Genomic DNA, 21,028 nt, shown 5'->3' with positions numbered 1-21,028 from the left:
GGCGCCGTCCCGTTCCCATGGCGACGGGGCGGGGCCACGGCGCCCCCCGAGTGGTCACGTGGCACGCAGCCTGGCACCCCGCGGCGGCGCAGCGCCCCCTGGCGGACGGCGCGGAGGCGGCCCGGTGCCGGTCCCGGGGTACCGGTGCGGGGAGCGGCCCCGGCCCCGGTCAGTCCGCCAGGAGCTGCGCCAGGTCCTCGCCGAGGCGCAGCAGCTGCGGCTCCGGCAGGAGGTGCTCGCGGATGGCGCGCAGGGCCTCCTCCTCGGTGATCTCCTCGAAGAGCGGCGCCGCCGGTAGCGGCAGGTACCCGGCCAGCTCGCACAGCGCCACGTTGAAGGCCGCGCCCGCCTTGGCGCCGAAGCTGGGCCTGCGCGCCCACAGCAGCACCCGCAGCCCCCGCTGCCCGTCCGGCGCCGGCCCCCCCGGCGGGTCGCCGCGGGTGATGAGGAGGTTGTAGGCCAGCCCGGTGTCCGCCAGCCGCTCCGCCGCCCGGCTGACGTCCCGCGCCACCGCCTCCAGCCCGGCCGGGTCGGCGGCGTAGAAGAGGAAGGCGGGGGCCGGGACGGCGGTCAGGAGGCCGGGCCCGTGCGGCCGCCCCAGGGGCCGGGCGGGCGCCGACTCCACCAGCAGCGGGCGGCGCAGGTAGAAGCCGTGCAGGTGGAGGTGGTTGACGGAGGCGCAGCCCCCCAGGCCGTTGAAGCCCAGGCGGAAGCCGGGGTGGGCGCTGAGCAGCGCGGCCTCCAGCCCCCCGCGCAGCAGCGGCGCCGTCAGCGCCTGCGGCAGCCCCCGCGCCGGCTCCGGCAGCAGCAGGACGTGTCCCCGCACCAGCGGGCTGTCGTTGATGGCCACCAGCAGCGGGTCGGGGCCGCCGGGCCGGCGCAGGCGGAGCAGCAGCTCGGCGGGGCGCAGGCGGGTGAAGTTGAAGGCGGCGGGGTCGAAGGGCTGGCGGAGGCTCTGGACGGGCTGCGGCGGGCGGCGCTCGGTGCCGCGCTGCACGTTGAGCTGGGCCACCATGCGCATGGGGCCGGGCAGGAGGCGGGTGGGCAGCGGCCCCAGCCGGTACCGGAACAAGCCCCGCTCCATCCTGTCGTCCCAGCGCTCCAGCAACGCCCGGTCGAAGCGGGAGGGCGCGGAGCCCGGCTCGTCCCCCCACCCGGCCGCCTGCAGCACGAAGTCCTCCTCCCCGTACGCGAACTCCTCGGGGCCGGCATCGCCCGGCTCCTGGCCCGCCGCCGCCATGCCGGCTACCGGGCGGGGCGGGGCCGGCGGTGGGCGGGGCCTGGGGCGGGGCGTTGCCATGGGAGCGGGCGAGTGACGGGCGAGGCGGAAGCGGCGCGGGCCGCCATGGGGGGCTCGGCCAGCCTGCTGCCGCGGGAGGCGCTGGGCGAGTACCAGGTGCGGGGGAACCGGCGCCGGGGGGAGCGGGGACGGGGAGTCCCGAGGGTGGGGGGCTCTCGACCGGGGGAACGGGACGGGAAGGGGCGGGGAAGTCCCGAGGCCAAGGGCCGCCGGAGCTGGGGGGCCCCCGGCCAGGCCCCCGTGCCCGGCGCTGACCGCCGCTCTCCCCGCAGGAGCTGACGTTCCTCAGCAAGCAGGAGATCCTGCTGTAAGTACCGCCCCGGGCCCCGCATACCCCCGCGGCCAGCCCTCGCCCCTCGGTCCCCAAGAGGGGGTTTGCCCCTGCCGTGGGGGTGCGGGGGCCCCACTCCTGCTGCGGGGTTCCCTCCGCTGAGCTGGAGCCGGGAGGTGCTGATCCCAGGCCGGGATCAGGGAGCAAAGGGCATGGGCCTGGCTGGTGACGCCCTGCAGGGTGCTGGCCCAGAGGTGGCTTGTCCCCCTCCCCAGTCCCAGCCGTCCGGGGGGGGCAGGCAGCAGGGACGGCTTCTCTCCCCCGCCACTGGCCGTTGGGGTCCCGGGAGCCATTGCGGAGGCCGTTGCAAGACCACCCGGGCCGGCACGCTCCTGCCCAGGCCGGCTCGGCACACAGCTGGCAGGGAGCTGTGGGAAACGGGCCGTCTGCCCCTGTGCAGCGCTGGGAAGAGCTGCCTGTGCGGCCCGTGCCCAGAGGGCTGCCTCCCGCGCCGCTCACGCCACAGAGCGTCTCTTGTTCTTGCCTCTTCAAGTGCCTACAAGAGGTTCAGTGAACTGCTGCCAAAGGAGGAGAGGGAGAATGCCTGCTCCGCGCGGGTTCCCAAGAGCCAGATCCTGACGTTGCCTGAGCTGCGGGTACGGTGCTGCTGCTCCCGGGTCGGGGCGTGTTGGGGCAGGGCCCTGTTTACCCGCCGCGGCCCTCGCGGTGCCGCTGCTCTGCCCTCGACGTGTGGCTCCTACAGTCACCTGGGGAAGCTGTTCATTTCCCGCACGTCAGCTGTGCCAACAAACAGCTTCCTCCTCCTTGCTGCACCATGGAGGATCCCAGAGATCCCTGCAGCGCGGGGCTGCTGTCCCGGAGAGGCACGGGACAGGCAGGGTCATGCCGTGTCCGACGGACCAGCGGCAGAGCATGGCACCGGCTCATGTGTGGGGTCAGCACCAGCCTGTGGCCAGTGTCTGCCAGGGAGCTGGCCCAGCCCTGCTCTGAGACGCTCCTCTGTTGGCAGGCAAACCCCTTCCAGCACCGGATCTGCCGGGTCTTCTCCACCTCGGGCAATGGGGACGACAGCATGTCCTTTGAAGACTTCCTCGATATGCTGAGCGTCTTCAGCGACTCCGCTACCTCAGACGTCAAATCCCACTACGCCTTCCGCATCTTTGGTAAGGCTGGGGGTGGATGCCATGTCCTGGGGTCCCCACATCTCGGGGGAGGCGACACAAATCCTTGTTCGGGAACGCTGGCAGTGCCCTCGGAGTGCCCACAGGGATGGTGGCTTAGGAACTCCCTGTAGGAACTGCTGGTTTGGCACAGTGACGTGCACCGAGAGGCGTGGTGTGGAGGCCGTTGTGTCCTCAGGTCACCCAGGCCCTCTCCTCGCCAAGCATGGGTGCTCGTGACTCTCTGGGGTCACTGTGGCCCTGACGAAACATAACTTTCCTCTCCCCAAAGACTTTGATGATGATGGGACCCTGGACAGAAAGGACCTGGAGAAACTGGTGAACTGTCTGACGGGGCAAGGCGAGGAGTCCCGGCTGAGCCACGCAGAGATGGAGCAGCTCATCCAAAACGTGAGGACCATCAAACTGGGCACAGGCCACTGCATGGTCCTGGCCATGCAGAGGTCACCGCTAGCCCTTTCCTCCCCTCCAGATCCTGGAGGAGTCTGACATCGACAAGGACGGCACCATCAACCTCTCCGAGTTCCAGCACGTCGTCTCCCGCTCCCCGGACTTCACCAGGTACAGTGTTCTCCAGTCACACAGCTTGTCCCGGTGGGCCTTTCTGGGGGGTTTGCTGGTGTGGGGGCAGAGCTCCCGGTGGTAGTAAGGCAAGGCTGCGCTGCACGAGGGAACGGCGTCCTGTGCAAGCTCTGCAGAGAGCCTCTCCTGCGCAGGGTAACACCACTTCCTCGAGCACTGGGCGCTTGCAAACCACTTGTGTGTGACCCAGTGAGGAGGTACAGAACATGTCATGTCTCTTGCAGCTCCTTCAAGATCATCCTGTGAGAGCCCTGCGGCTCTCCATCAGCACTGCTCCTCCGGCTATTGCAGCTCTTCGTGGTCTCAGACATTTCCTCTTTCAGCAAACAGAGCGGCTGAGGCTCCTGCTCCTCACCAGCCCAGCGGTGCCGCACAGTGCCTTAGGCAGGACACCCTCCTGCTCCCCGTTCCCTCCCGACAGGCGAGATGGCGGGCGGCTGCAGCCTGCAGCAGTCGGTCCCCGGGAAGCTGCCTTGCCTGCAGCCCCAGCCGCGTCTGCCAGAGCAGGAGCTCTGCTCTCCCAGGGCTGGATTGTAACTCCCGATGCAAACCAAGGGCAGCTCTATGGGTGGAGGGAGGCACACAGAAGTGCTCCTGGCCAGGGGCCACATGCACCGAGCACAGCCCCTCTCTGCCCTCAGTACCAATTCGTGCCTTCCACTGGCAGGCAGGGAGCTGCCTCCCCCGGCCAAGCCCCTGCCTGGCTCTCACGTCTTCCTGGGGGCCTCCCTGCTGCAACGTGGATCCGTTTCTCAAAGCAATAAGCCAAACGTGGATCTGTTCCTCGAAGCAATAAGGCAAACGTGGATCTGTTTCTCGAAGCAATACCCACAAATGTGGATCCGTTTCTCGAAGCAATACCCCAAGTGGCACTGCAGATGTGCCACCCTGGCAGCAGAGCTGTCCCCCCACGGCTGCACAGGACGCAGGACGCCTTCTTCCACCAACCGTCGAGGCAGCGCAGCCGAGCTCACCCCGTGCTGCCTTGGCACTGACCGCGCTCCTCTTCCTCCTCTCTTCCTCTCTGCCCCCTGCTCTGGCTCCAGCTCAGCAGCTGCTCTGCCTGCCCTGGCCTCTTCCTCCCTCTGCTCCTGCAAGGACACAAATAAAGGGCTCTGGTTTCACCCTCTGCTCTGTGCCGCCTTTGTCTGGCCGCGGGGAGGGAGGGGGCTGCTCCGGCAGCGCGGTGGGACCAGTGCCACGAGGGGTGCTGGGGACACGGGCTCCTGCCAGGCCCCTCTGCCCGCGCGCCAGCCGCCGCTCCAGGGGACGGGTCCCACGTCCTGCTCGGTGACAGCCCTTTCCGCGGGCCACCTCCCTCCTCTAAACCCGGGGACTGTTCTCAGCAGCACAAAGAGCTCGGCTCTGCAGCAAGAGGCACAAAGGGAAATCCAGGGCAGGCGAGCAGCTACCTTTGCTGCGGGCAGCGCCGGAGCCTTTTGTGTCTGTTCATCCATCAGGCTTCGCCCTGGCCGGTTGCCAGCCGCCATCAGTGGCCCTGCCTGGGCTTCCCAGAGAGCCCCCAGCCCCCTCAGCACCGCTCCCACCCCCCAGCAAGCCTCCACCCCGCAGACACTCTGCAAAGGCGATGTCTGGGCTGCGGCACCTCATGTCAGGGCCGGTGCCGTGCCTGGGGTCTGGCTCATCCCGTGCCGAGGCGGCGTGGCCGAGGGCTGTCCCAGGGTGCCGGCGCGGCCGTTTCTCACGTATCGGCTCCTCGCTCCCAGCGGTGCTGGCCCTTCCAGCTCGGTGCCCCGCGGGGCTGATGGTATCTGCCTGCCGCGGCCTGTGCCCCTGTGGCCCCGGGGGCCATGTCTGCTGGCACAGCACCAGCCAGTGCCTCCGGTGGCTTTTTTGATGTCCCAGAACAGGCTGGGCAGGAAGTTCGGTGTGCTGGTCCAGCCGGGAGCGAGGCAGTGCTGGTCCCTGGGGGGTGGCCTGTCCCGACACGCCAGCTTGGTGTGGGATTCACGGCTCCCCCCAGCCCCGTGCTCACGCTGCCGGCGCTTCCCAGGCAGGAGGGATCACGAGCAGCGCCGCATGGCAGGTCCCGGTTGTTAGCCATCACGGAGCTGGGTCCTGCTGGCAAAGCAGCTGGGGGTCTGCCTGCAGCGCCGTGGGATGGAGACAAGGACCTGCCTGTCCCCTGGGCTGGCAGCAGGGTCCCATGTGCAGCACGACACCGTGGTCCGGGGAAGGGGGCTGCCAGAGCCCCTCTCCTGCCAGAGGCTGCCCTGCTCCCAGCCCCAGGCACCCACTTTTCTTCCTCCTGGTCATCCTCTGCCTTTGTGTTTCTCGGGGTGCTGGGACAGCATCCGACCCCTACTGTGGGGGTCACTCCATTCCACTCCCCCCAGACTGTCCACTGCAGCACGCGTCTCCACCCAAAACAGCCAGGGTGTGACACCCTGACAGCGGGGTCACAGGGACCCTCTGGCGCCAGCCCTGGGCAGCATCACTGCAAGGGGCCCCGTCTGCCCCAGCCCAACGCTTCGCCAAGCACACAGGGACTTTGGGACCGCCAGCACACCCCTCCCACCCCGTATGTCCATCCGTCCATCCTTGCCCGGGCATGGAGCAGCTGAACGCAGCAGGTTTTCCTGAGACCGCAGCACAAGCTGGACACGGTTCCTCTCCAGGGGGCTGCCGGGATGGGCCCCTGGCCCCAGGAAGGTGCCCGGCCCCGCCGGCTGCGTGGGCACAGCAGCACACACCTGTACAAAGGAGACACCTGGACTTTATATAAAAACCACAGATGTTTCTGCACACACACGTGGGGACGTGGCAGCGAGCCGCTGCCCAGCCCGGCGCAGGGCGAGCGCCGCTCCCTCCCCGGGACACGATTCACATTTTCAACGTATTAAAAACGAACCAAGCACAGACACACAGCACATGCCGCCGGGTCGCTGCACCGGCTCCGGGTCCCGCAGTAGGACATCACAGTGAGTCGGGGCGCGAGGGGGCTGCGGCCGCCCCCTCCTGCCCTCTGCATAGAGGGGGCCAGGGCCCCGCGGAGCCGGCAGAGCCGGGGCCACACCAGCAGCCTGAGCCAGGGACCGTGTCCATCCCTGCGGCGGCAATGCCGGGCAGGGGGAAGAGTCCTGCACATCCCTGGAAGGCACGCAGCACCCCGCTGATCCACCAGCACCGTCCCAGGGCCGGAGCAGCTACGGTGATGCCCGGGGAGCTCCGCGGGGAGCTGAGCCCCGACGCGACGAGGTGGGGCCGGCCCTGCCAGCGGGGTGGGTGCCGCAGCGGGGCGCGGGCTCCGGGCATGCACACACAGACAACATGGACCCCAGCCGCGGCGCCGCGGTCCGGCGAGGCTCAGCAGAGCAGAGGCGGTGGTGGGTGAGGGCTCGGCTCTCGTCCCCGTCACACCACTGAGTCCTGGATCTCGGAGCCCAGGCGCACCCGGGGTCTTTGGCAGGCGGGAGACACCTCCACGAAGCTGTCCCGGACATGGAGGGGCCTCTTCTCCGATTCAGAGAAGGCGCGCGGGGGACCCGGTGGCTCGTGCACGGGGGTGCTAACGATGTAGTTGTCCTGCAGGGCCTGGTAGCCCTTGTGCTCGGGCACCGTGCTGGGCAGGCTGCTGCCGTTCAGGGGCAGGCTCTCCACCGGCTTGCGGGGTGGCTTCTGGTGCCGGCTGGGGTCGCCAGGCTCCAGCAAGGCTTTCATGCCATCACGATGTCGGTGCAGGAGGAAAAGGGCAAGCACAAGGACGGCGGTGGCAAAGAGGACGCACATCACCAGGAACTCGGTCCAGTAGGTCTTGCCATCCAGCCGGGCTGCGGCACTGCCCACCGCGGAGGTGCTCCGGGACGTGCTGACGGTCTCCAGGGCATCCCGGCCGGTGGCCACCTTCCTGCCGGGGTCTGGCAGGCCCCGGGCCGGCTCCTGCATGCTCACGCAGTAGCTAGCCATCAGCTTGCGGAAGCCCTCCTCCAGCGACCAGCACTCGTAGGTGCCCGCCCGCTCAGGGCTGCCCACCAGGATGAGGGACCCGTCGGGCAGCACCAGGTAGGAGGCGTTGACGGGCGCCCCGTTGTGCCGCCATCGCCGCGAGGCCAGGTTGGAGAGCAGCCGGCATGGCAGCGGCCGCACCGCGTTGGGTGGCATCTGGATCCGCTGGCACGGGGAGCCCGAGGCTGTGGGGAGACAACCCATGGGGACATCAGCAAGGCCGTGGGGACCCCAGAGGCCCCGGGACACCCTGGGCCAGGGGCAGAACCTGCAGGAGCTCACCTGGGGGCAGGAGGATGCGGGGACGGGGCTGGGAGGTGTTGGCCAGCTGGCAGAGCCGCTCTGTGTCAGCGTCCTCGATGTCCTGTGCCCAGAGCCTGGGGACAGAGAGGGGTCAGGGCGGCGGGGGGCGGCGGGGGGCAGGGGTCTGGAGAGAGGGTGCAGCACTTACTGGGGGTGTGCCGGGGGGTGCAGAGTGACCCTGCGGCAGGCACCCCGGCTCCATGCGCAGAAGGGGTCCCGCGCCAGCACACACTCCCCGCAGCTGCGGTACAGGCTGCAGTTGGCAAAGGGCACCTGAGCCACTGTCGTGTAGGTGGCTGCGTAGACCAGGCCCTGCAGGAGGGGACACAGTGGGGTCAGCGGGCGGCCCCCGCACACCCCTGCCCTCCCAGGCCCCCCAGCCCACGACCACGACCTGCCCCACACAGGCTGAGCCCACAGCATCCCCTCCCGCCCCAGCCCCGGTGCACCCAAGCCCGGCTCCTGCCTGGTCCCGGTCCAGCAGCAGCTGGAGAATGGGCTGGCCGGCAGGGAAGAGGCGGATCTCCTCGATGATGTGCACCCCGTGGTTCACACGCACAGCCTTGTGCAACCGGCCATCGTCTGCAAACACACACAAGGGCCGTGCTGAGCAGGGCCGGGGGCACGCAGCGCACCGGCGCCCACCCCGTCGGCACCCTGGCTGCACCCACCCGTGCCCAGGAAGAGGACGTCGTAGGTGCCGTGGAGGCCCTGGGCGCGGTGGACGCCGATCTGCTGGTAGCGCAGGCGGCTCTGCAGCAGCAGCGGCTGGCTGCGCACCGGGCTGTCCATCAGGAAGTGGTCCTTGATGAAGTTCAGCACCCGGTCTGGCATCTGGAGGGACGAGTTGATCTTCAGGTGCCGTGTGTGGCTGGTGATGCACTGGGGAGAGAGGAAGGGGCTCGGCTGGGGCACAGGACAACGGGCAGGTGGACGGCCATGCCACGGCAGCCGCCAGGACCGGGAGAGCACGACGGGCTGCCCAGCGTCCCGCACCCAGGCGGGCGTTGAGGAGGAGCCTACCGTGCCTGGCCGGGGCTCCGGCACGGGGCCGGTGTCCGTGTACCACTGCTGCGTCTCGCGGTTCACCTCCTTGTAGAGCCCGCCGAAGGCTCGCTGCACGCTGCGCATGGGGAAGGCGCACACGGCCGAGCTGCCCAGGCCCCCCTTGTTCCTGGCAGGGGAGAGGCAGCAAGATCAGGCACCCCGGCTCCGCCAAGCCCCTGCACCGCCCCAGGAGCCAGAGTTTGGCCAGAGCCAACCTGCACCTCCCTGACCCCGCCACGGTGCTGCAGGCAGCACCCCTGGGTCCCCCACCAGCCCCCACCCACTGCTCACCACTGAGAGGTGAAGACCCCGTAGAAGAGCGTCTCCCTCCAGCGCAGCTCCCCCGGGGTGAGCACAAAGACGTCCTGCAGCACGTTGAAGGGGAAGCCGTCCTCGGGGTGCGAGCAGAGCAGCTGCGCCTTCAGGAAGGTCGTCCACCGCCGCTGCAGCACACGCTCCCCGCCCTGGTCCCCCTGCGTGGCACAGTGGGTCAGGGCACGGTGCCACGGCCGCCCGGCGGCCCCGCGGTGCTGGGCGAGCAGAGCAGGGGTCTGTCCATCCGCACAGCGGCGCCAAGGGCCCAGGGGAGCAGTCCCGGTGGCAGGGAGGCACAAGCGAAGCAGCGTGCCCGGGGGAAGGGAAACCGACCCAAGCGGAGGACGGGGCCTCTGTTCCCGCTGGAGAGGGAGCAGAGGAGATGGGGAAGGGTCGCTGCCACCAATGGGGACAGTGGGAGCAGCAGGCTCAAGCCACAGCCCTGGGCTGGGCACCTCGGAGCCCATACCTCACAGGGGTTTCCCGTGGGCAATGGTCCCCTCCTGGGGTGTCGAGGACCCAGGGGACGGACGTGTGCAGGGTGATCCCACACCCCCCTCTGCATCCCAGCAGTAAGTGACGTTATGGGCACGGCCCCCTGCCACACACCCCCACTGCCCCGCACCCACCTTGCACACACGCGCGATGCGGGAGACGATGGTGTTCTCGAAGTAGTCGAACTCCTTGCCGGTCTCGCTGAAGAAGAAGTAGACCTTGTCATCGTCGCCCTCGGGGTTGCCGGCGGGTAGGCTCTCCCGCAGGTAGGCTGAGCCCACGAAGACCGGGTCTGGGGACACAGGCACCCTCAGCATCGCTCACCGCCGGGGCCGGCCCTTGTCCCCACGCCTCCCCCATCCCGGGGGATGGAGACCCCGATGCCCCATGCCAGCCCGGCTCCCACCCTGCAGCCAGTTGAGGGAGTTCTCTGTCTTGAGGGCGATGCGGCTCTCCTGGCTGCGGTAGATGGTCGGCTCGTTGCCCTGGAAGTTGCTGACAGTCCCTGCGTAGAGCTCGCCGTCTGCCAAAGAGACGCTCCTGCTGGGACCCGGCACACGCCACCGGCACAGCCCCACTCCCCCGCCAGGGGCCACGTCGGCCCGGCCCCAGCTCAGCCCAGCCAGGCTCTGCAGAGAGGGCGAGGGTCCCAGGGCAGCCTTACCGACCATGACGGCCGTGGACCGGTACTCGGGGTCGAAGGGGCAGCGTCCCTTCCCGTCCTCCAGCAGCACCTTCCCCGACGCATCCCGCTCCAGGCTGAAGTGCTGCACGTTCTGCAACAGGACCCGGCTGTGAGGCGGCAGCACCACCAGCGCCCACCCCAGCGCCCGGGAGCCCTGCTGCGGGGCCCTGACGGCAGAGGGGGGGCCCCACACCCCCAGCGGGACCTGTGTCCCCCTGCCCCGCTCCCCGTGCTCACGATGTAGGCGCAGGCCGGGCTGAAGGCGCAGGTCCCGCAGGTGTAGAGGTGGGTGCTGTTCAGCTGCAGCAGCATCTTGATGTAGTTGTGACAGTCTCTCTGCGGGGGCAAGAGGACCCGGCTCAGCCCTCCCGCCTGCACGCACCCCGCCACGGGGCACTGCCCGCTCCCATCACAGCCCTCAGACGCCCGCCAGCAGCGGGGCTCACCTGGGGGTCCTTGCCCTTGAACACGCACTGCCTCTTCTTCTCCTCATCCGCGCCCCACAGCAGCTGCAGAGAGGGGACAGTCACCCGGAGCCCCCCGTCACTGGCTGGTCCCACACGCCACCCCCCTTGGGCTGGCAGGGCTCGCCTCCCCCAGCAGCGATGTCCTCCCTGTCCCAGCCGGGCTGCCCGAAGCACCCTGTGCCCAGGACGGCGGGGGCAGCTGCCTCCACACTGTCCCAACCAGCTCCCGAATGCGCTGCGGCTTGCACAGATCCCAAGGGAGCACCGCGGGGGGGAGAACGACCCCCTGCACCGGACTTGGCTGGGTGCACCCTTCCCTCCCCCCAGCCCAGCCCCGGGGGCTCCGCGTTCCCATGGGGTGCTCGTCCCCTGACCGCGGGCTCACCCTGCGAGCCGGTGCCCCGGGCTGGAAGTGGCTGGTGTTGACGGCAACGAGCAGCTCGCGCGCCCCCAGGTAGAGGGTGCCGCCGTCCGGGCTCAGCAGCAGGGCTGTGTAGTTGGACACGCCGGGCACCTCGAACCGCTGCACGACACGCTCGGCAGAGTCTGGGGAGGGAGAGTAACGGCATCAGCCTGAGGCAGCCCGTGTTGGGGGGGGTCAGCACCCAACCCCCCCAGAGCCCCCGCGCCAGAGCTCACTCCTGGCCCCTCTGCTCGGCACCGCTGCCCTGGCCTCACACCTCGGCCGTGCTGCCCGCACGGAGCTGCTGGGGCCAGACCCGGCTCTCCCCACACGGCCAGACGCACGCAGCACCGCAGTGAACCACGCACGGCCGCGACAGCGCCCGAGGGCAGCACCCGCGCTGCTGCCAGCACGATCCCAGCCCCCAGGGCCAGCCCTGGGACACGCCGCAGCAGCTCTGCCCGGCACCGGGCAGCGCAGCCAGGTCTGCGCTCACCCGGACGCACGCAGCCCCCGCGGCTCAGCCCTGCGGCGCGGGTGGCCCAGCCCGGCCCCACGGGGACAGACGGGTACCAGGACCGGCTGCCCACCCTGTCCCATGGGGCAGCCCCGGCGGCTGCCGGTGCCGGTCGGCGGGACAGAGGCTGAGTCACGGAGCAGCCGTGTGCCCGTCCCGCGTGGGTGGCCTGGCCCCGGAAGCCCTTCCTTTCCCGCAGCCGCTCTGAATCAGATGGGCCTGGCCGTGTCAGCGGGACACGTCGGGCTGACTCACGCTGCCAACTCCCTCGCCCTTGACCCCCAGCGCCCCGGGGACGCCCCGACCTGCCCCGACTCCCTGCCCGCTCCCAGATCCCTGCCGGGATGGCCCTGGGGCCCCTGCCAGCCCCCGCCCGGTGCAAGCTGGCTGGAGGTGCTGCGGTGCCGGCAGTGCTGCGGGGCCGGACCCCGCTCCTCTGTCCCTCCCCTGTCGCGCCATGAGCCCCCGCTGCCGTTGGATGGGGCGGCACCTTCTCCGTCCCCAGGGGCCCCACTGGCCCCTGGCCCAGCACCCGCCCCAGCTCTCTCGCAGCAGCACAGAGCGAGGGATGCTGACGCCCCCAGGGCATCCTCCCGCGAGGGGTCCCGCGCCCCAGCACCAGGGGGATGCTGCCCATGGCAGGCATGGCCCAGCGCAGGCAGTGGAGGGGCAGTGGGGGCCCCTGCGCCCCGCGGAGTGTCCCATCCCGGGGAGCTGCGGGAGCCCGTCCCGGCTGCCAGGGGACCTGTTAGGACAAGACCTGCTTCTTCCAGACAAACCTGCTGGAGGCACATCCAGCGCTTCCAGGGGAGCAGCTCGCCAGCTCCTCCCTCCCACCAACCGCAAGCGGCCATGCTCCCCGGGAGCCACCACCGGGCGCACGCTGCTGCCGACACAGTGGCAGGCCCGTGCCCCCCCCCCGGCTCCCCACGGCAGCGCTAGGGGTCCAGGTCGGGACCCCCGGGTACTGCCCACGAGCTGCAGCCCCTGCAGACGAAGCAGCCGCTGCAGGTGGGCAGAGCTCGGCCAGAACCGGTCTGTGCAGGCAGGGCCGGGCAGTGCGGCTCGACGCGGTGTGGCACTGCATGGCACGACGCCGAGCCGGGCTGTCCTGCGGGCTCCTGGGCCTCCTGTCCAGCTCGGCGGGTCCCAGATCCGCTGGTGCCACCACAACCACGGCCAGCAGTCACGGGAGCATGTGGTGGGGCCACGTCCACGCCGACGAACCGCAGAGCGCTGAGCCAGGCAGTGCTCCCAGCTGCCCGCGCCTCGCTGCCAGAGCCGGCCCGGCCCAAACCACTGCACCAGCCGGCAGCCAGCGCAGGATGGGCTCCGCTGGCTGGTGGCAGCTGGATTTAGCCACCTTCTCCTGGCAGCACAGCCAGCCCAGACACACGTGGGCGGCCCCCACCATGCCACAGCCCCAGCGCCGGACAATGGAGCTGGGCCCAGCAGCTGCTGGTGCCGAGCCTGAGCTCGGTGGAAGGCACCCACGGCACACCCACCAGGAGCTCTCTGCAGGGCAAGAGGGGTCTGCAGGCCAGGCCCCCCCGCTTGCGAGGGGCTCTGCCTGGCCGAGCAGCCTCCCCCCTGTCCTTCCCCGGCCCCTGCCCAGTGCAGCCCCGAGCCCCGATGGGGCCACACGACTGCTGGGGGCTGCAGTGGGTCCCAGAGCAGCCTGGGGCCAGACACAGCACAGCAAAGGGCCGTGCAGAGCCCCGGGGACACAGCCCAGAGGGGAGGGGGCCCACAGGCACCCCACTGCCCAAACAAGGATGAAACCACACGGCAGAGCCCCCACGGCCGGCTCACCACATCCCACGCTCGCACAGGATGTGGCTGACACTGCTGTCCTGCGCGTGGGGACATGAGCACCCAGACCCACTCGCACCCTCGGCGGGGGTCCCGACGGAGGGAAGCCTCTTTGCTCCCCAGATGCCGCGTGCGCAGCCCCGCAGCAGCCCCGCGGCTCTGCCCTCTCCAAGCAGCACGTCCCCAGCCCTTGCAGCCGCGTCCCACGGCCCGGGGGCCCTGCTGCCCCGCGTCCCCCCGTGTCCCCGTGGAGCGCAGCCGCCCCAGCCCCACGGCGGGACACGAGCCCCAGCCCCACGGCGGGACACGAGCCCCAGCTTGCCGGGCTGGCTGGGAGGGTGTTGTGCAGCCTCAGCACCGCCGGTGTCACAAGGCGTTTCCACGCGGGGCCGCCCCGTCCCGCGGCGTGGGGAGCCCGGGGCGGGGGGGGGTGCCCGGGGGGAGAGGGTTCCGGGGAGGGGGGTTCCATGGAGGGGGGTTCCGGGGAGGGGGGAAGGAGGGGGGGGGATGCCCAGCCGCCCCCGGGGGGGAGCCCGCCGTAGCCCCCGGGGGCGGACGCTCGCGGCGGCCGGCGGACACTCACCGTAGGGCAGGCTGACCCGCGGGACGGGCTCCTGCGCCGCCGCCAGCAGCAGCAGCAGCGCCGCCAGCACCGGCAGCACCGGCCGCGCCGCCATCCCGAGCCGGGCCGGGCCTCCGCCACCTCCCGGGAAGCCGCCTGGGCGCTGCGGACCTGCGGGGAGAGAGGGGCTCAGCGGCGCGGCTCGGCCCGGCCCCGGCACCGCCCCCGGCCCCGGGGCAGCGGGGCGGGGCGGGGCGGGGCGGGGAGCCCGGCCCCGCCGTACCGAGCCGCCCGGTACCGATCGGGGCTGCCCCTGCACGGGGCCCGTGCCGTGCCGTACCGAGCCGTGCCGGTGCCCCGGGCGGGGCGGGCAGCTCGGAAGAGGAGGCGGCCGGTTCCCCGCCGGGACCGCCCCCGCCCCGCCCCGCCCCGCCGGGACCCGCTGCCGGGGCTCCGCCGCCGCGGGGGGCACCCGGCGCCGGGAGCTGCCCCGCCGCGCCCGGGCGCTGCCCGGCGGTCCCTGCTCTCCCTCGGGGGGCGGCGGGGTCCCGCAGGCCGCGGGGCGCCCGTGCCAGCCCCCCCGCGGGGCAGCGCTCCCCGCACACCCGCCCGGGGCAGCACCCAGGGCCGCGGGCGCCGGCGGGCGGGCCCCGGGGAGCTGGGGGAGCGGGGCAGGGCGGGCACGCCGCCGAGCAGGCAGCGCTGGGCAGGACCCGCTACCTGGGCCCACGGTGGGCTCTGCAGCCAGGCGGGGGCGCGGGGAGAGCTCGCAGCCCCCCGGCAGCGGCACATGCAGACCCCGGAGAACCGCCAGCTCGTCCAGCGGTCGCCATGGCAACACTTTATTAATGACAGCTGCTTATTTTGCCATGGCAACGGGGGGGAAAGGGTCTCTCCTCGCAGCAGGCAGCAATCCTGGGGCTGGGGCCGCCCTGCCGCTGCCCTCCCCGTGTGGGGCAGGGCTCCACTCCACCCCACTCGGCCAGCCCCGGCCCCAGTGCCCCGGGCCATTGTCACCCCACCGGCAGGGCCCCCCGTGAGCCCCCCACCCCAGAAGAGCACACCCCACGCTCCTGGGATGGCTGTGCCCACTCTTCTGGGATGGCTGTGCCCACACTCCCCTGCTCTGCCCGCTCGGCGCTGCCGGACGGTGCCTGCTCCCCCGGCCGTACCTGGCACCCAGGGGCTGGGGCTGCCGGTGGTGCCCCTGCCTCCCTCGGCTCCTTCCTGCTCCCGCTGCGCTCACTGGCGGCTGACGTCCCTTCCTGGGCCAGGGACAGCCCCGCCAGCACCACTCCACCTGCCTTATCAGCACCTTTGCCCGGGAAGTGCCACAAACGGGACACGACCCTATGTCATGGAGCCGTGCATGTGACCCTGCGTGGGGTGGGAGCAGACGCTCACCCTTGCAGCCACGCACCCCCCATCCCACAGCATCCCGGGGGGGCTCTGGGGACCCGGCCATCACTTGTGCGCGGCTGTGACAGCGCCATGCCAACACCCCGGTGTGATGGCATGCAGCGACGGGAACCCCCCACGGGGAGACCAGCTGCTCTCGGGGCAGGCAGGGAGGGCAGGCAGGGAGGGAGGGCAGGCAGGCAGGCAGGCAGGGCAGGCAGGTTGCCCTGGCCCTGGCCGGGCAGTGAGCAGGCAGCGGAGCGAGGCCAGAGCCTGCGCCTTTAAGCGCGGGCTGCGCGGCGCTCCCCACCGCTGCTGGCAGCCGGGCCTGTTTACGACAAACTCCCATTTATCTCCTCTGCCTGCCCACGCAGGCTGCCAGCGCGGGGCAGCGCCAGGGGCACCCTGCAGCACCCTGCCCTGCTCGCGCACCCGCGCAGGCGCAGCGCCCGGCCGGCCCGGCAAGTGTGTGCCTGCGTGCCCTGCGCGGCTCTGCAGGTACCTGCACGCACAAGTGCGGCAGCCGTGCCGCCGTCCCAGCCCACCCTCCGGCCGCAACAGCAGTTGGCGATGGGGAAACTGCTCGGGGTGCCGGGCCCGGGCAGCACCAAAACCCGTGGCCTGGGGTCACCAGGCAGGTGGGGCGGTGGTTTCTCCACCAAATTCCCACGCCAGCGCCCTCCACCCTCTTCCCGCGGGCGGCGGGCGCCTGGGAATTCGGCTGCGGAGCCGGGTGCTGCTGCCTGCGAGGAGCAGGGCCGGGGCTGCGTGCACCCCGCTGCTGCTGCTGTGTGCTCACGCCTCGCTCCTGCAGCCTGCCCCGGCGCAGGCAGCAGCGCAGGCACGTCCCCGGCTCACAGACCCGTACCCGGCTCGCACACAGCCCACGCGCCTGGGCTCTTCCTTCCGACCCACGTCCCCTGGGGCTCGCACGTACGCCCCCGGCTCGGCTCTCTCCTGCAGGCTGCCAGACACCGCCAGGCGTTCCCCCCCGCGCCCCCCCTCCCTCCAACCCACGGCCTCCCTTCGGCCGTGCACACGCGCAGAGTGTGAGCGCGCTTGCACGCACACCTGCAGCCGCGCAGGCTGCCGGGCCGTGCTGATTCACGCACAGATGCTCCCAGACCCAGCTGCTCAGCGCCAGCAGCTTGGAGATGGCCGCACGTCCCGCTAGAGCCGGGTGGCTCTGATGGCACCGCTGCGGTCGGCGCGGCGGAGGGGCGTGCGGCGCAGGCTCTGCTCTGCTGCACCCCAGCAGCCGGTGGCCCCGGGGGAGAGGCCCCACGTGGGACGAGGGGCAGGAGCAGGGGCTGGGGCAGCCTCCAGCCTGCAGCGCGGGAGGGCTCAGCCCAGTGCTGGCCCCAGTGCAGGGCCTGCGGGGCATGGCCAGCCGGGCAGGGCGCCACAGGGCTCCCCACGGGGCCCAGGGACTCCAGGGCATCCTCTCTGTCCCGTGGGCGTCCTGCCCAAGCCACGGGCCACCCGCAGGGCCACAGCTCTGCTCTCTGCCCCTCCAGTAGACACACAAATCCCGCCTGCCCCCGTCCCCTCCATGGCCCCCAGTCAGCTCTGACCCCACTGCCGGGACCTCCCCGCTCCCTCGGCTGATGTGCCGGTGCCTGTCCAAGGGTGGCACACAGCCAGCCCCACGCTGCCCCACAGCATCGCCCTCACCCCGGGCAGGGTGTGCTGCAGGGGCCTCCGGACCCAGCCTGCCAGACACTGCACAAAACACGCCCATCCCATCGCTCCCATCGCTCCCCTGCCCCACGCTGCTGCGCGACGTTGGGCTCAGCTGTGAGGCCTATGGGGTATCCCCACGATCCAGCTCACCCTCTCAGTGCCTGCACCCACATGCTGCCTGCCCGAGAAGCTGCAGCCCCCGCTGCCTGTCGGGCACCCCCAGCACTGGGCTAAATGGAGATGGCGAGCTCCCCTTGGAGGGCAGGGATGTGACGGACTCAGCTTGGGCGCTTCTGCACCCAGGGGTGCAGGAACTAAGGGCTCCTGGCTCAGGGATGCGCGACCCCTTCCGAGCCATCCCTGGCCCCACAGAGCCCAAACCAGCGCCTGTCTCCTCAGCCCCACTCACCCGGCACCGTGTGGTGCTGCCTGGGGGAGGAGGGGGTGCCAAACCCCAAAAGCAGCCACAGCACCAGCTCAGCAGACAGCCGGGACCATCGGGGAGACCCCACAGCCCGGGTGGCCCCAAGCCCAGGGGCGGCTTTGTCACCTAACGGCATCGTCGGGCGCAGTGGCCACATGCCTGGGACACGCAGCACGTGTGCAGCCTGCAAGTGCCCAGGGCCCATCCACACACACGGGACACGCAGCGCACACGCGTGCCCCATACTGACACCGAGCGAGCACACACACCTCCTTACGAGGAACCCACAACACGCGTCCCGGGCGCTGCGTGTGTGCACGCGCGCTTCCGTACCCGCAGCCAAGCGCCGTGCGTAACGCGCACCCGACACGCATGTAAACACAGGCGGGGAGGCTGACGGGCTGCACACACCCCGGACGGCAAACACACACCTGGGAACACCCCCGCGGGAACAGCCCCACGCGGCGGGACAGGCACCCCCGGAGCGCGCCTGCACCCGCGCACACACACACGCACACGTGCACACACACGCACACACACGCACACACACGCACACACACACACGCACACGTGCACATGCACACACCCGCACACACACACGCACCCCCAGGGTCTCCGCCACCCCCCGCGCACACACAGACCCTGTGCACGCACGCTGCGCGCCCCCGCACCCCCCCCGCACCCCTGCACCCCCCGCTCACCCGCACGCGAACCCCCGCAGGAACCGAGCACACACACACACACACCCCTTGCACACACACTCACACTCACACACACGCTCCCCGCCCCCCCGCCGTGCCCGGAGCCTCCCGCCCGCCCGCTGCTCACCGGCTCGGCGGCGGGTGCGGCGGGTCCCGCCGGCGGCGGGGGCGGCTCCGGGGTCCCCGCCCGCGGCGGGGCGCGGGGCGGCTCCGGGCGGCTCCGGCTGCTCCGCCCGCCGCTCGCAACAAAGGGCCGCCCCGCCCGGCCGCCCCCGCACGGCTCCCGCTCCGCCACCGGCACCGCCACCGGCACCGCTGCGGGAGTCCCGCCCGCCGGGGGTCGCGGGGGGGGGGGGCAGGAGCCCGGGGGAGGCCGTTGCTCCTGGCTCGGGGGGGGTCAGTCCCCGTTGCAGGGTGCGGGAGCTGGGGGGGAGGCCCTGGCTCAGGGGGGAGGGAGGGTCCCGGCGTGGGGCCGGCCGGGCTGTCCCCCCCACCCGGGGCTACCCTGGGGGGTCCTGGCCCCGGGCTGGTGCTGGCCCACCCAAGGGACGATGCTGGTGCCCCCCAGCAAGGCTGGCCACATGCTGCCCTGCCGCCTCAGCGCAGCGAGGGGCTCAGCAGTGCCGTGGGGCCGGTGGGGAGCATGGCTCGGGGGGGCAGCAGCGTGTGCCCCGTGGGGGCCCTTCCTGGGTGACAGCCCGCAGGGAGGGGGGTGCTGCGGGGCAGCGGGGAGGCAGCCCCGGGAGCAGGGCCGTCTGTGCTGCAGGGGGCTGCGGGGACACCCAGTGCATGGGCACGTGGCTCCAGGCGTCACCGTGAGGTTCTCGTGGGTGACACCCGGCTCCAGGTGTTTAGGGGTAGCCCATGGCTCTGGGCATCTCGCCGTGACGCACAGCTCCGTGTGTTCCGGGGGAGCCCACAGCTCCAGGCGTCCCGACGGTGACGTGCTCAGTCGGGCGGGCGCCTGCGCCCCTGGGGTGCGGCAGGAGCCGGGCAGCAGCCGCCGATGGCAGGGGCTGGCCGGGGTGGGCAGGGCAGGAGGCGGCCGTGCCCCGGGCACAGAGGGGTGAGCGGGGCAGGGGGCTGTGCCACGAGGGTGTGACGGGGGTGAGCTGGGCAGCACACACCGTGTGTGGGGTGCCAGCAGGCAGAGCCCCCCCAGCCCCCAGGCAGAGCTGCCAGCACAGCTGTGGCAGCAGTGCCAGCCCTCGCCCTGTGTCGTGGGCACCGACATGCCAGGGCAGGGGTCCCAGGGCCAGCCAGCCATGGCCCCACACCCCCTTCCCAGGCCGTCCTTCCAGCCTGGCCGTGCAGCGAGCACTTTCCATCCCTCATTCTATCCCCGAGCGCCCCATCTTGCCCGCCTGGGCCACCGAGCCCCTCGGCAGCCCGGCTTCTCCACCTGGTGTCACGCCGTGTCCCCAGAGCGGCCGTGCCACCGCGGCCCGTGCAGCACAGGCAGCGTTTGGCCGTGCCGCTGGCACGTGCAAAGGCTCTGCCACGGGCAGCTGCCCGCTCTGTGCGCCCTGGGCCCGGAGGGGCTGCCGTGTGGGGTTGCTGGTGGGGGCTGTGCCCCTGCCCCCTGGTCTGTGTCATCCCAGGCCACTGCCCAGCAGCCCTGGGGAGGCAGACCCCTGCCGAAAGGGGGCCGCAGCCCCCCCGCCTGCAGGCCAGCAGCTCCCAGCGGTGTCAGGGAGGGAGGCCCATGTCTGGGGGCAGCACCACTCGCAGAAGGGAACACCGTGCATTGCCCCGTGGGCACGCAGTGCCCTTCAGCCCCCCGCCGGTGCCCCCCTCCTGCGGGCAGGGACGTGGGGCTGCCTGCAGGCAGCGGTGCACGTGTGGACAGGGCCCCCCCCCCCCTCCAGGTCCTTGCTCATCTTCTGTCCGGGCTCTCGGTGCCCCCAACCCACTGGCGTCAGAGCCCTCCCGGGACACGTTGCTCCCTGGAGCCGGGCCCTGCGCAGCCAGCCCTGCCAGCCCCCGGGGACCCTCCCAGGGCCAGCCGCGCTCGGGGGAAGCTGGTTTGGCAGCAGCCTGGGGCGTGTGGATTGGGCTCCGGCCAGGGATGGACTCCTTTGTTTGAAGGCAGCCCTTTCCTGGGACGCTGCCACATGGCTGCTCTCGGCAGAGCCCGTGCTCCGCGGGGGGATGGCCGCCGCGCTGGCGTGACCTCGTCCCTGCCAGGCCCGCGGTCACTGGGCGGCTCTGACCGCGGGGCCGGGGCGAGGGCAGCCGGGGGGGCAGGAGGGGGCAGCGCTGCAGCCGGGCGCAGCTGGGCAGCCCCCCCGGGCCCTGCACTGGGGAGGGGGGCGACACCGCCCGCTGCCACACTGCGGGTCAGCCCCGGCAGCGCCGGCCCTGCGGTTGCTGGCGGGACGGGTGCCACGGGGAGGGCAGCAGGAGCCGGGACGCCCGAGACCCCAGCACTGCTCCGGAGCAGTGGCCGCCAGCCCCCCCCGCGGTTGGCAGCCCCACAGGCTTCTGCTCTGGTTAATGTTAAAGCCAGGCAGACGTCAGCGCGCCCGGCCCTGCCTCCCCCCCAGCCCCTCCGCCTGGGGCCGGCAGCTCCCGCAGGACTGTTTTTCCTCCCGGAGCGGGATCTGCCCGTCCCCTGTGGCTAAAAAAAGCCATCGGCTTGGCCCGTGCAGAGGGACACCAAACACCCCGGGCCGAGCCGCCTGCGGGGCCGCCCCAGCTCACCCGCACGTGTTCTTGGGGTGCCCCTGGGGTGCATCACCCCTCCCTCCTCCCCGTGACAGGGTCTCGGTCAGGGCAGGCGAAGGTTCCCCCCCGGGGAGAAATGGCGGCAGCTGCCCGTCCCCGCTGCGTCCGGCTGCCCGGAGTCACGCGCTGGCAGCCCATGGGATCGCTGGCTTCTATGTAGGGAAAACC

General features: G+C 71.6%; 3 protein-coding genes across 6 annotated transcripts; 1 reads left to right on the top strand and 2 right to left on the bottom strand.

The window, feature by feature from the left end:
• Positions 1-20: 20 nt before the first annotated feature.
• On the bottom strand, positions 21-1,300 carry GDPGP1 (GDP-D-glucose phosphorylase 1). The gene has a single exon (XM_063345904.1). The coding sequence runs from the start codon at positions 1,298-1,300 to the stop codon at positions 170-172; it is 1,131 nt and encodes a 376-aa protein (XP_063201974.1). The 3' UTR covers positions 21-169.
• Position 1,301: 1 nt separating this feature from the next.
• CIB1 (calcium and integrin binding 1) lies at positions 1,302-4,479 on the top strand. The gene is made up of 7 exons (XM_063345905.1): positions 1,302-1,396; positions 1,573-1,607; positions 2,125-2,227; positions 2,602-2,755; positions 3,045-3,163; positions 3,246-3,334; positions 3,580-4,479. Exons 1-7 carry the CDS (start codon positions 1,346-1,348, stop codon positions 3,599-3,601), a joined length of 573 nt encoding a protein of 190 aa, XP_063201975.1. The 5' UTR covers positions 1,302-1,345; the 3' UTR covers positions 3,602-4,479.
• Positions 4,480-6,067: 1,588 nt separating this feature from the next.
• SEMA4B (semaphorin 4B) lies at positions 6,068-18,342 on the bottom strand. 4 transcript variants are annotated; one of them, XM_063345890.1, is made up of 15 exons: positions 18,261-18,342; positions 13,949-14,098; positions 11,019-11,179; positions 10,613-10,675; positions 10,404-10,502; positions 10,146-10,257; positions 9,888-10,004; positions 9,616-9,773; positions 8,963-9,144; positions 8,648-8,798; positions 8,296-8,506; positions 8,091-8,206; positions 7,773-7,936; positions 7,604-7,698; positions 6,068-7,506 (listed from the first exon to the last, which is right to left on the bottom strand). In XM_063345890.1, the coding sequence occupies exons 2-15, from the start codon at positions 14,040-14,042 to the stop codon at positions 6,731-6,733; spliced, it is 2,499 nt and encodes an 832-aa protein (XP_063201960.1). In that variant the 5' UTR covers positions 14,043-14,098; positions 18,261-18,342; the 3' UTR covers positions 6,068-6,730. The 4 variants fall into 4 exon arrangements, with proteins under 4 accessions (XP_063201960.1, XP_063201959.1, XP_063201963.1 ...); XM_063345889.1 differs by lacking the exon at positions 18,261-18,342 and adding an exon at positions 15,100-15,306; XM_063345893.1 differs by lacking the exon at positions 18,261-18,342 and adding an exon at positions 14,268-14,311.
• Between the last annotated feature and the right edge of the window lie 2,686 nt (positions 18,343-21,028).

This window comes from Chroicocephalus ridibundus, chromosome 9 (genome assembly GCF_963924245.1).
Source record: "Chroicocephalus ridibundus chromosome 9, bChrRid1.1, whole genome shotgun sequence".
NCBI classification, from domain to species: Eukaryota; Metazoa; Chordata; class Aves; order Charadriiformes; family Laridae; genus Chroicocephalus; species Chroicocephalus ridibundus.
Note: the sequence above shows the minus strand (reverse complement) of the source record. Positions and strands in the feature narration are given on the sequence as shown.